The sequence below is a fragment of the Panulirus ornatus genome, chromosome 67, assembly GCF_036320965.1.
Source record: "Panulirus ornatus isolate Po-2019 chromosome 67, ASM3632096v1, whole genome shotgun sequence".
Lineage (NCBI taxonomy): Eukaryota > Metazoa > Arthropoda > Malacostraca > Decapoda > Palinuridae > Panulirus > Panulirus ornatus.
The window spans coordinates 14,962,753-14,975,271 of record NC_092290.1 but is presented as its reverse complement, the minus strand read 5'-3'; the positions used below and the strand labels follow the sequence as shown (position 1 = coordinate 14,975,271).

The 12,519-nt window shown below is 41.6% G+C and overlaps 1 protein-coding gene across 1 annotated transcript in view; it reads right to left on the bottom strand.

Moving 5' to 3' along the window:
• The window catches only part of LOC139747131 (ionotropic receptor 21a-like), a 199,244-nt gene that overhangs the window by 72,184 nt on the left and 114,541 nt on the right, over positions 1-12,519 (bottom strand). Inside the window, exon 4 of the mRNA XM_071659047.1 lies at positions 116-267. Within this exon, the coding sequence (XP_071515148.1) occupies positions 116-267 (152 nt within the window). The remainder of the gene's footprint in view (positions 1-115; positions 268-12,519) is intronic.

Genomic DNA, 12,519 nt, shown 5'->3' with positions numbered 1-12,519 from the left:
ATTCCATTTCATACCCTCTCACTCAATATTCGTGTGACTGACGAAGAACATATCTGTTTATTGAGGTACAGTTTCCATAACACTGCTTTGTTCTTTTACTTCATGTTAAAGTTACCTCGGATGTGTATGGAGCACTGAAGTCCAAGGCGTCTGCCCGTAAGATGGACACAAACACGTCAGCAACTCCTATGTCCACTTCGTCCCTGGTTAACTGCCCCACCATTCCAGACCAGGAACCATTCACAGATTTTTCTCCCCAAGCTTCTCCTGAAACAATGAAACGTCAATGAAGTACCTTCTGCTCTACAAACACTGTGCAGGAGATCCCAGCCCATCAAATTACTTGGTATATAATATACATAGAGTTGAAATTAAGGCTGTTAAGACAAAATGTCGCATTTCAACAGAAATTCTTGTTTGTTAAAAGTGTTTGGCTATTATATATATATATATATATATATATATATATATATATATATATATATATATATATATATATATATATATATATATATATATATATATATATATGTATAAAAGAAAGAGACAGGAGGTCAAGAGAAAGGTGCAAGAGGTGAAAAAAAGGGCAAATGAGAGTTGGGGTGAGAGAGTATCATTAAATTTTAGGGAGAATAAAAAGATGTTCTGGAAGGAGGTAAATAAAGTGCGTAAGACAAGGGAGCAAATGGGAACTTCAGTGAAGGGCGCAAATGGGGAGGTGATAACAAGTAGTGGTGATGTGAGAAGGAGATGGAGTGAGTATTTGAAGGTTTGTTGAATGTGTTTGATGATAGAGTGGCAGATATAGGGTGTTTTGGTCGAGGTGGTGTGCAAAGTGAGAGGGTTAGGGAAAATGATTTGGTAAACAGAGAAGAGGTAGTGAAAGCTTTGCGGAAGATGAAAGCCGGCAAGGCAGCAGGTTTGGATGGTATTGCAGTGGAATTTATTAAAAAAGGGGGTGTCTGTATTGTTGACTGGTTGGTAAGGTTATTTAATGTATGTATGACTCATGGTGAGGTGCCTGAGGATTGGCGGAATGCGTGCATAGTGCCATTGTACAAAGGCAAAGGGGATAAGAGTGAGTGCTCAAATTACAGAGGTATAAGTCTGTTGAGTATTCCTGGTAAATTATATGGGAGGGTATTGATTGAGAGGGTGAAGGCATGTACAGAGCATCAGATTGGGGAAGAGCAGTGTGGTTTCAGAAGTGGTAGAGGATGTGTGGATCAGGTGTTTGCTTTGAAGAATGAATGTGAGAAATAGTTAGAAAAGCAAATGGATTTGTATGTAGCATTTATGGATCTGGAGAAGGCATATGATAGAGTTGATAGAGATGCTCTGTGGAAGGTATTAAGAATATATGGTGTCGGAGGAAAGTTGTTAGAAGCAGTGAAAAGTTTTTATCGAGGATGTAAGGCATGTGTACGTGTAGGAAGAGAGGAAAGTGATTGGTTCTCAGTGAATGTAGGTTTGCGGCAGGGGTGTGTGATGTCTCCATGGTTGTTTAATTTGTTTATGGATGGGGTTGTTAGGGAGGTGAATGCAAGAGTTTTGGAAAGAGGGGCAAGTATGAAGTCTGTTGGGGATGAGAGAGCTTGGGAAGTGAGTCAGTTGTTGTTCGCTGATGATACAGCGCTGGTGGCTGATTCATGTGAGAAACTGCAGAAGCTGGTGACTGAGTTTGAAAAAGTGTGTGGAAGAAGAAAGTTAAGAGTAAATGTGAATAAGAGCAAGGTTATTAGGTACAGTAGGGTTGAAGGTCAAGTCAATTGGGAGGTGAGTTTGAATGGAGAAAAACTGGAGGAAGTGAAGTGTTTTAGATATCTGGGAGTGGATCTGGCAGCGGATGGAACCATGGAAGCGGAAGTGGATCATAGGGTGGGGGAGGGGGCGAAAATCCTGGGGGCCTTGAAGAATGTGTGGAAGTCGAGAACATTATCTCGGAAAGCAAAAATGGGTATGTTTGAAGGAATAGTGGTTCCAACAATGTTGTATGGTTGCGAGGCGTGGGCTATGGATAGAGTTGTGCGCAGGAGGATGGATGTGCTGGAAATGAGATGTTTGAGGACAATGTGTGGTGTGAGGTGGTTTGATCGAGTGAGTAACGTAAGGGTAAGAGAGATGTGTGGAAATAAAAAGAGCGTGGTTGAGAGAGCAGAAGAGGGTGTTTTGAAGTGGTTTGGCACATGGAGAGGATGAGTGAGGAAAGATTGACCAAGAGGATATATGTGTCGGAGGTGGAGGGAACAAGGAGAAGAGGGAGACCAAATTGGAGGTGGAAAGATGGAGTGAAAAAGATTTTGTGTGATCGGGGCCTGAACATGCAGGAGTGTGAAAGGAGGGCAAGGAATAGAGTGAATTGGAGCGATGTGGTATACCGGGGTTGACGTGCTGTCAGTGGATTGAATCAAGGCATGTGAAGCGTCTGGGGTAAACCATGGAAAGCTGTGTAGGTATGTATATTTGCGTGTGTGGACGTATGTATATACATGTGTATGGGGGGGGGGTTGGGCCATTTCTTTCGTCTGTTTCCTTGCGCTACCTCGCAAACGCGGGAGACAGCGACAAAGTATAATATAATATAATAAATATATATATATATATATATATATATATATATATATATATATATATATATATATATATATATATATATATATATATATATTTATATATATATATTCTTTTTTTAAACTATTCGCCATTTCCCGCGTTAGCGAGGTAGCGTTAAGAACAGAGGACTGGGTCTTTTTTGGAATATCCTCACCTGGCCCCCTCTGTTCCTTCTTTTGGAAAAAAAAAAAAAAACGAGAGTGGAGGATTTCCAGCCCCCGCTACCTCCACTTTTAGTCGCCTTGTAGGACACGCAAGGAATACGTGGGAAGTATTCTTAATCCCCTATCCCCAGGGATAATATATGTATATATATATATATATATTTTTTTTTTTTTTTTTTTGCTTTGTCGCTATCTCCCGCGTTTGCGAGGTAGCGCAAGGAAACAGACGAAAGAAGTGGCCCAACCCACCCCCATACACATGTATATACATACGTCCACACACGCAAATATACATACCTACACAGCTTTCCATGGTTTACCCCAGACGCTTCACATGCCCTGATTCAATCCACTGACAGCACGTCAACCCCGCTATACCACATCGATCCAATTCACTCTATTCCTTGCCCTCCTTTCACCCTCCTGCATGTTCAGGCCCCGATCACACAAAATCTTTTTCACTCCACCTTTCCACCTCCAATTTGGTCTCCCACTTCTCCTCGTTCACTCCACCTCCGACACATATATCCTCTTGGTCAATCTTTCCTCACTCATTCTCTCCATGTATCCAAACCATTTCAAAACACCCTCTTCTGTTCTCTCAACCACGCTCTTTTTATTTCCACACATCTCTCTTACCCTTACGTTACTTACTCGATCAAACCACCTCACACCACACATTGTCCTCAAACATCTCATTTCCAGCACATCCATCCTCCTGCGCACAACTCTATCCATAGCCCACGCCTCGCAACCATACAACATTGTTGTAACCACTATTCCTTCAAACATACTCATTTTTGCTTTCCGAGATAATGTTCTCGACTTCCACACATTCTTCAAGGCTCCCAGAATTTTCACCCCCTCCCCCACCCTATGATCCACTTCCGCTTCCATGGTTCCATCAGCTGCCAGATCCACTCCCAGATATCTAAAACACTTTACTTCCTCCAGTTTTTCTCCATTCAAACTTACCTACCAATTGACTGGACCTTCAACCCTACTGTACCTAATAACCTAGCTCTTATTCACATTTACTCTTAACTTTCTTCTTTCACACACTTTACCAAACTCAGTCACCAGCTTCTGCAGTTTCTCACATGAATCAGCCACCAGCGATGTATCATCAGCGAACAACAACTGACTCACTTCTTAAGCTCTCTCATCCCCAACAGACTTCAAACTTGCCCCTCTTTCCAAAACTCTTGCATTCACCTCCCTTACAGCCCCATCCATAAACAAATTAAACAACCATGGAAACATCACACACCCCTGCCGCAAACCTATATTCACTGAGAACCAATCACTTTCCTCTCTTCCTACACGTACACATGCTTTACATCCTCGATAAAAACTTTTCACTGCTTCTAACAACTTGCCTCCCACACCATATATTATTAATACCTTCCACAGAGCATCTCTATCAACTCTATCATATGCCTTCTCCAGATCCATAAATGCTACATACAAATCCATTTGCTTTTCTAAGTATTTCTCACATACATTCGTCAAAGCAAACACCTGATCCACACATTCTCTACCACTTCTGAAACCACACTGCTCTTCTCCAATCTGATGCTCTGTACATGCCTTAACCCTCTCAATCAATACCCTCCCATATAATTTACCTGGAATACTCAACAAACTTATACCTCTGTAATTTCAGCACTCACTCTTATCCCCATTGCTTTTGTACAATGGCACTATGCACGCATTCCGCCAATCCTCAGGCACCTCACCATGAGTCATACATACATTAAATAACCTTACCAACCAGTCAACAATACAGTCACCTATTTTTTAATAAATTCCACTGCAATACCATCCAAACCTTCTGCCTTGCCGGCTTTCATCTTCCGCAAAGCTTTTACTACCTCTTCTCTGTTTACCAAATCATTTTCCCTAACCCTCTCACTTTGCACACCACCTCGACCAAAACACCCTATATCTGCCGCTCTATCATCAAAAACATTCAACAAACCTACAAAATACTCATATATATATATATATATATATATATATATATATATATGAGGCGTGCGAAAGAGAGACTTTTGGATGTTAATGTGCTGAGAGGTGCAACTGGAGGGATGTCTGATCATTATCTTGTGGAGGCTAAGGTGAAGATTTGTATGGGTTTTCAGAAAAGAAGAGTGAATGTTGGGGTGAAGAGGGTGGTGAGAGTAAGTGAGCTTGAGAAGGAGACCTGTGTGAGGAAGTACCAGGAGAGACTGAGTACAGAATGGAAAAAGGTGAGAACAATGGAAGTAAGGGGAGTGGGGTAGGAATGGGATGAATTTAGGGAATCAGTGATGGATTGCGCAAAAGATACTTGTGGCATGAGAAGAGTGGGAGGTGGGTTGATTAGAAAGGGTAGTGAGTGGTGGGATGAAGAAGTAAGAGTATTAGTGAAAGAGAAGAGAGAGGCATTTGGACGATTTTTGCAGGGAAAAAATGCAATTGAGTGGGAGATGTATAAAAGAAAGAGACAGGAGGTCAAGAGAAAGGTGCAAGAGGTGAAAAAAAGGGCAAATGAGAGTTGGGGTGAGAGAGTATTATTAAATTTTAGGGAGAATAAAAAGATGTTCTGGAAGGAGGTAAATAAAGTGCGTAAGACAAGGGAGCAAATGGGAACTTCGGTGAAGGGCGCAAGTGGGGAGGTGATAACAAGTAGTGGTGATGTGAGAAGGAGATGGAGTGAGTATTTTGAAGGTTTGTTGAATGTGTTTGATGATAGAGTGGCAGATATAGGGTGTTTTGGTCGAGGTGGTGTGCAAAGTGAGAGGGTTAGGGAAAATGATTTGGTAAACAGAGAAGAGGTAGTGAAAACTTTGCGGAAGATGAAAGCCGGCAAGGCAGCAGGTTTGGATGGTATTGCAGTGGAATTTATTAAAAAAGTGGGTGACTGTATTGTTGACTGGTTGGTAAGGTTATTTAATGTATGTATGACTCATGGTGAGGTGCCTGAGGATTGGCGGAATGCGTCCATAGTGCATTGTACAAAGGCAAACGGGATAAGAGTGAGTGCTCAAATTACAGAGGTATAAGTTTGTTGAGTATTCCTGGTAAATTATATGGGAGGGTATTGATTGAGTGGGTGAAGGCATGTACAGAGCATCAGATTGGGGAAGAGCAGTGTGGTTTCAGAAGTGGTAGAGGATGTGTGGATCAGGTGTTTGCTTTGAAGAATGTATGTGAGAAATACTTAGAAAAGCAAATAGATTTGTATGTAGCATTTATGGATCTGGAGAAAGCATATGATAGAGTTGATAGAGATGCTCAGTGGAAGGTATTAAGAATATATGGTGTAGGAGGAAAGTTGTTAGAAGCAGTGAAAAGTTTTTATCGAGGATGTAAGGCATGTGTACGTGTAGGAAGAGAGGAAAGTGATTGGTTCTCAGTGAATGTAGGTTTGCGGCAGGGGTGTGTGATGTCTCCATGGTTGTTTAATTTGTTTATGGATGGGGTTGTTAGGGAGGTAAATGCAAGAGTTTTGGAAAAAGGGGCAAGTATGAAGTCTGTTGGGGATGAGAGAGCTTGGGAAGTGAGTCAGTTGTTGTTCGCTGATGATACAGCGCTGGTGGCTGATTCGTGTGAGAAACTGCAGAAGCTGGTGACTGAGTTTGGAAAAGTGTGTGGAAGAAGAAAGTTAAGAGTAAATGTGAATAAGAGCAAGGTTATTAGGTACAGTAGGGTTGAGGGTCAAGTCAATTGGGAGGTGAGTTTGAATGGAGAAAAACTGGAGGAAGTGAAGTGTTTTAGATATCTGGGAGTGGATCTCGCAGCGGATGGAACCATGGAAGCGGAAGTGGATCATAGGGTGGGGGAGGGGGCGAAAATCCTGGGGGCCTTGAAGAATGTGTGGAAGTCGAGAACATTATCTCGGAAAGCAAAAATGGGTATATTTGAAGGAATAGTGGTTCCAACAATGTTGTATGGTTGCGAGGCGTGGGCTATGGATAGAGTTGTGCGCAGGAGGATGGATGTGCTGGAAATGAGATGTTTGAGGACAATGTGTGGTGTGAGGTGGTCTGATCGAGTGAGTAACGTAAGTGTAAGAGAGATGTGTGGAAATAAAAAGAGCGTGGTTGAGAGAGCAGAAGAGGGTGTTTTGAAGTGGTTTGGGCACATGGAGAGGATGAGTGAGGAAAGATTGACCAAGAGGATATATGTGTCGGAGGTGGAGGGAACAAGGAGAAGAGGGAGACCAAATTGGAGGTGGAAAGATGTAGTGAAAAAGATTTTGTGTGATCGGGGCCTGAGCATGCAGGAGGGTGAAAGGAGGGCAAGGAATAGAGTGAATTGGACCGATGTGGTATACCGGGGTTGACGTGCTGTCAGTGGATTGAAGCAGGGCATGTGAAGCGTCTGGGGTAAACCATGGAAAGCTGTGTAGGTATGTATATTTGCTTGTGTGGACGTATATATATACATGAGTATGGGGGGGGGGGTTGGGCCATTTCTTTCGTCTGTTTCCTTATATATATATATATATATATATATATATATATATATATATATATATATATATATATATATATATATATATATATATATATATATATATATATATATATATATATATAGAGTGAATGTTCGGGTGAAGAGGGTGGTGAGAGTAAGTGAGCTTGGGAAGGAGACTTGTGTGAGGAAGTACCAGGAGAGACTGAGTACAGAATGGAAAAAGGTGAGAACAATTGAAGTAATGGGAGTTGGGGAGGAATGGGATGTATTTAGGGAATCAGTGATGGATTGCGCAAAAGATGCTTGTGGCATGAGATGAGTGGGACGTGGGTTGATTAGAAAGGGTAGTGAGTGGTGGGATGAAGAAGTAAGAGTATTAGTGAAAGAGAAGAGAGAGGCATTTGGACGATTTTTGCTGGGAAAAAATGCAATTGAGTGGGAGATGTATAAAAGAAAGACAGGAGGTCAAGAGAAAGGTGTAAGAGGTGAAAAAGAGGGCAAAGGAGAGTTGGGGTGAGAGAGTATCATTAAATTTTAGGGAGAATAAAAAGATGTTCTAGAAGGAGGTAAATAAAGTGCGTAAGACAAGGGAGCAAATGGGAACTTCAGTGAAGGGCGCAAATGGGGAGATGATAACAAGTAGTGATGATGTGAGAAGAAGATGGAGTGAGTATTTTGAAGGTTTGTTGAAAATGTTTGATGATAGAGTGGCAGATATAGGGTGTTTTGGTCGAGGTGGTGTGCAAAGTGAGAGGGTTAGGGAAAATGATTTGGTAAACAGAGAAGAGGTAATAAAAGCTTTGCGGAAGATGAAAGCCGGTAAGGCAGCAGGATTGGATGATATTGCAGTGGAATCTATTAAAAAAGGGGGTGACTGTATTATTGAGTTGTTGGTAAGTTTATTTAATATATGTATGACTCATGGTGAGGTGCCTGAGGATTGGCGGAATGCGTGCATAGTGCCATTGTACAAAGGCAAAGGGGATAAGAGTGAGTGCTCAAATTTCAGAGGTATAAGTTTGTTGAGTATTCCTGGGAAAGTATATTGGAGGGTATTGAATGAGAGGGTGAAGGCATGTACAGAGCTTCAGATTGGGGAAGAGTAGTGTGGTTTCAGAAGTGGTAGAGGATGTGTGGATCAGGTGTTTGCTTTGAAGAATGTATGTGAGAAATACTTAGAAAAGCAAATGGATTTGTATGTAGCATTTATGGATCTGGAGAAGGCATATGATAGAGTTGATAGAGATGCTCTATGGAAGGTATTAAGAATATATGGTGTGGGAGGCAAGTTGTTAAAAGCAGTGAAAAGTTTTTATCGAGGATGTAAAGCATGTGTACGTGTAGGAAGAGAGGAAAGCGATTGGTTCTCAGTGAATGTAGGTTTGCTCCAGGGGTTTGTGACGTCTCCATGGTTGTTTAATTTGTTTATGGATGGGGTTGTTAGGAGGTGAATGCAAGAGTTTTGGAAAGAGGGGCAAGTATGAAGTCTGTTGGGGATGAGAGAGCTTGGGAAGTGAGTCAGTTGTTGTTCGCTGATGATACATCGCTGGTGGCTGATTCATATGACAAACTGCAGAAGCTGGTGACTGAGTTTGGTAAAGTGTGTGAAAGAAGAAAGTTAAGAGTAAATGTGAATTAGAGCTAGGTTATTAGGTACAGTAGGGTTGAGGGTCAAGTCAATTGGGAGGTAAGTTTGAATGGAGAGAAACTGGAGGAAGTAAAGTGTTTTAGATATCTGGGAGTGGATCTGGCAGCGGATGGAGCCATGGAAGCGGAAGTGGATCATAGGGTGGGGGAGGGGGCGAAAATTCTGGGAGCCTTGAAGAGTGTGTGGAAGTCGAGAACATTATCTCGGAAAGCAAAAATGTGTATGTTTGAAGGAATGGTGGTTCCAACAATGTTGTATGGTTGCGAGGCGTGGGCTATGGATAGAGTTTTGCGCAGGAGGGTGGATGTGCTGGAAATGAGATGTTTGAGGACAATGTGTTGTGTGAGGTGGTTTGATCGAGTAAGTAACGTAAGGGTAAGAGAGATGTGTGGAAATAAAAAGAGTGTGGTTGTGAGAGCAGAAGAGGGTGTTTTGAAATGGTTTGAGCATATGGAGAGAATGAGTGAGGAAAGATTGACCAAGAGGATATATGTGTCGGATGTGGAGGGAACGAGGAGAAGTGGGAGACCAAATTGGAGGTGGAAAGATGTAGTGAAAAAGATTTTGTGTGATCGGGGCCTGAACATGCAGGAGGGTGAAAGGAGGGCAAGGAATAGAGTGAATTGGATCGATGTTGTATACCAGAGTTGACGTGCTGTCAGTGGATTGAATCAGGGCATATAAAGCGTCTGGGGTAAACCATGGAAAGCTGTGTAGGTATGTATATTTGCGTGTGTGGACGTGTATGTATATACATGGGTATGAGGGTGGTTTGGGCCATTTCTTTCGTCTGTTTCCTTGCGATACCTTGCAAACGCGGGAGACAGCGATAAAGCAAAAAAAAAAGAAATATGTATATATATATATATATATATATATATATATATATATATATATATATATATATATATATATATATATACATATATATATATATATATATATATATATATATATATATATATATATATATATATATATATATATATATATATATATATATATATATATATATATATATATATATATTATTATTATTATTATTATCATTATTATTATTATTATTATTTTGCTTTGTCGCTGTCTCCCGCGTCAGCTAGGTAGCGAAAGGAAAGAGACGGAAGAATGACCCAACCCACCCACATACACATGTATGTACATACACGTCCACACACGCAAATATATATACCTATACATGTCAACATATACATATATACATATGCACACACAGACGTATACATATACACACATGTACATAATTTATACTGTCTGCCTTCATTCATTTCCATTGCCACCTCGCCACACATAAAATAACAACCCCCTCCACCCTCATGTGTGCGAGGTAGCGATAGGAAAAGACAACAAAGGCCCCATTCGTTCACACTCAGTCTCTAACTGCCATATATATATATATATATATATATATATATATATATATATATATATATATATATATATATATATATATATATATATATATATATATATATATATATTTTTTTTTTTTTTTTTTTTATTCTTTGTCGCTGTCTCCCGCGTTTGCGAGGTAGCGCAAGGAAACAGACGAAAGAAATGGCCCAACCCCTCCCCATACACATGTATATACATACGTCCACACACGCAAATATACATACCTACGCAGCTTTCCATGGTTTACCCCAGACGCTTCACATGCCTTGATTCAATCCACTGACAGCACGTCAACCCCGGTATACCACATCGCTCCAATTCACTCTATTCCTTGCCCTCCTTTCACCCTCCTGCATGTTCAGGCCCCGATCACACAAAATCTTTTTCACTACATCTCTCCACCTCCAATTTGGTCTCCCTCTTCTTCTCGTTCCCTCCACCTCCGACACATATATCCTCTTGGTCAATCTTTCCTCACTCATTCTCTCCATATGCCCAAACCACTTCAAAACACCCTCTTCTGTCTCTCAACCACGCTCCTTTTATTTCCACACACCTCTCCCACCCTCACGTCACCCACTCGATCAAACCACCCCACACCACACACTGTCCTCAAACATCTCACCTCCAGCACATCCATCCTCCTACGCACAACTCTATCCACAGCCCACGCTTCGCAACCATACAACACTGTTGGAACCACTATTCCCTCAAACACACCCATTTCTGCTTTCCGAGACAATGTTCTCGACTTCCACACACTCTTCAAGGCCCCCAGAACCTTCGCCCCCTCCCCCACCCCATGATCCACTTCCGCTTCCATGGTTCCATCCGCTGCCAGATCCACTCCCAGATATCTAAAACACTTCACTTCCTCCAGCCCTTCTCCACTCAAACTCACCTCCCAATTGACTTGACCCCCAACCCTACTGCACCCAACAACCTTGCTCCCATTCACACCCACTCCCAACTTTCTTCTTCCACACACCCTACCAAACTCAGTCACCAGCTTCTGCAGTTTCTCACACGAATCAGCCACCAGCGCTGTATCATCAGCGAACAACAACTGACTCACTTCCCAAGCTCTCTCATCCCCAACAGACTTCATACTTGCCCCTCTTTCCATAACTCTTGCATTTACCTCCCTAACAATCCCATCCATAAACAAATTAAACAACCATGGAGACATCACACACCCCTGCCGCAAACCTACATTCATTGAGAACCAATCACTTTCCTCTCTTCCTACACGTACACATGCCTTACATCCTCGATAAAAACTTTTCACTGCTTCTAACAACTTTCCTCCCACACCATATATTCTTAATACCTTCCACAGAGCATCTCTATCAACTCTATCATATGCCTTCTCCAGATCCATAAATGCTACATACAAATCCATTTGCTTTTCTAAGTATTTCTCACATACATTCTTCAAAGCAAACACCTGATCCACACATCCTCTACCACTTCTGAAACCACACTGCTCTTCCCCAATCTGATGGTCTGTACATGCCTTCACCCTCTCAATCAATACTCTCCCATATAATTTACCAGGAATACTCAACAAACTTATACCTCTGTACTTTGAGCACTCACTCTTATCCCCTTTGCCTTTGTACAATGGCACTATGCACGCATTCCGGCAATCCTCAGGCATCTCACCATGAGTCATACATACATTAAATAACCTTACCAACCAGTCAACAATACAGTCACCCCCTTTTTTAATAAATTCCACTGCAATGCCATCCAAACCTACTGCCTTGCCGGCTTTCATCTTCCTCAACGCTTTCACTACCTCTTCTCTGTTTACCAAATCATTTTCCCTAACCCTCTCACTTTGCACACCACCTCGACCAAAACACCCTATATCTGCCACTCTATCATCAAACACATTCAACAAACCTTCAAAATACTCACTCCATCTCCTTCTCACATCACCACTACTTGTTATCACCTCCCCATTTGCGCCCTTCACTGAAGTTCCCATTTGCTCCCTTGTCTTACGCACTTTATTTACCTCCTTCCAGAACATCTTTTTATTCTCCCTAAAATTTAATGATACTCTCTCACCCCAACTGTCATTTGCCCTTTTTTTCACCTCTTGCACCTTTTTCTTGACCTCCTGTCTCTTTCTTTTATACATCTCCCACTCAATTGCATTTTTTCCCTGCAAAAATCGTCCAAATGCCTCTCTCTTCTCTTTCACTAATACTC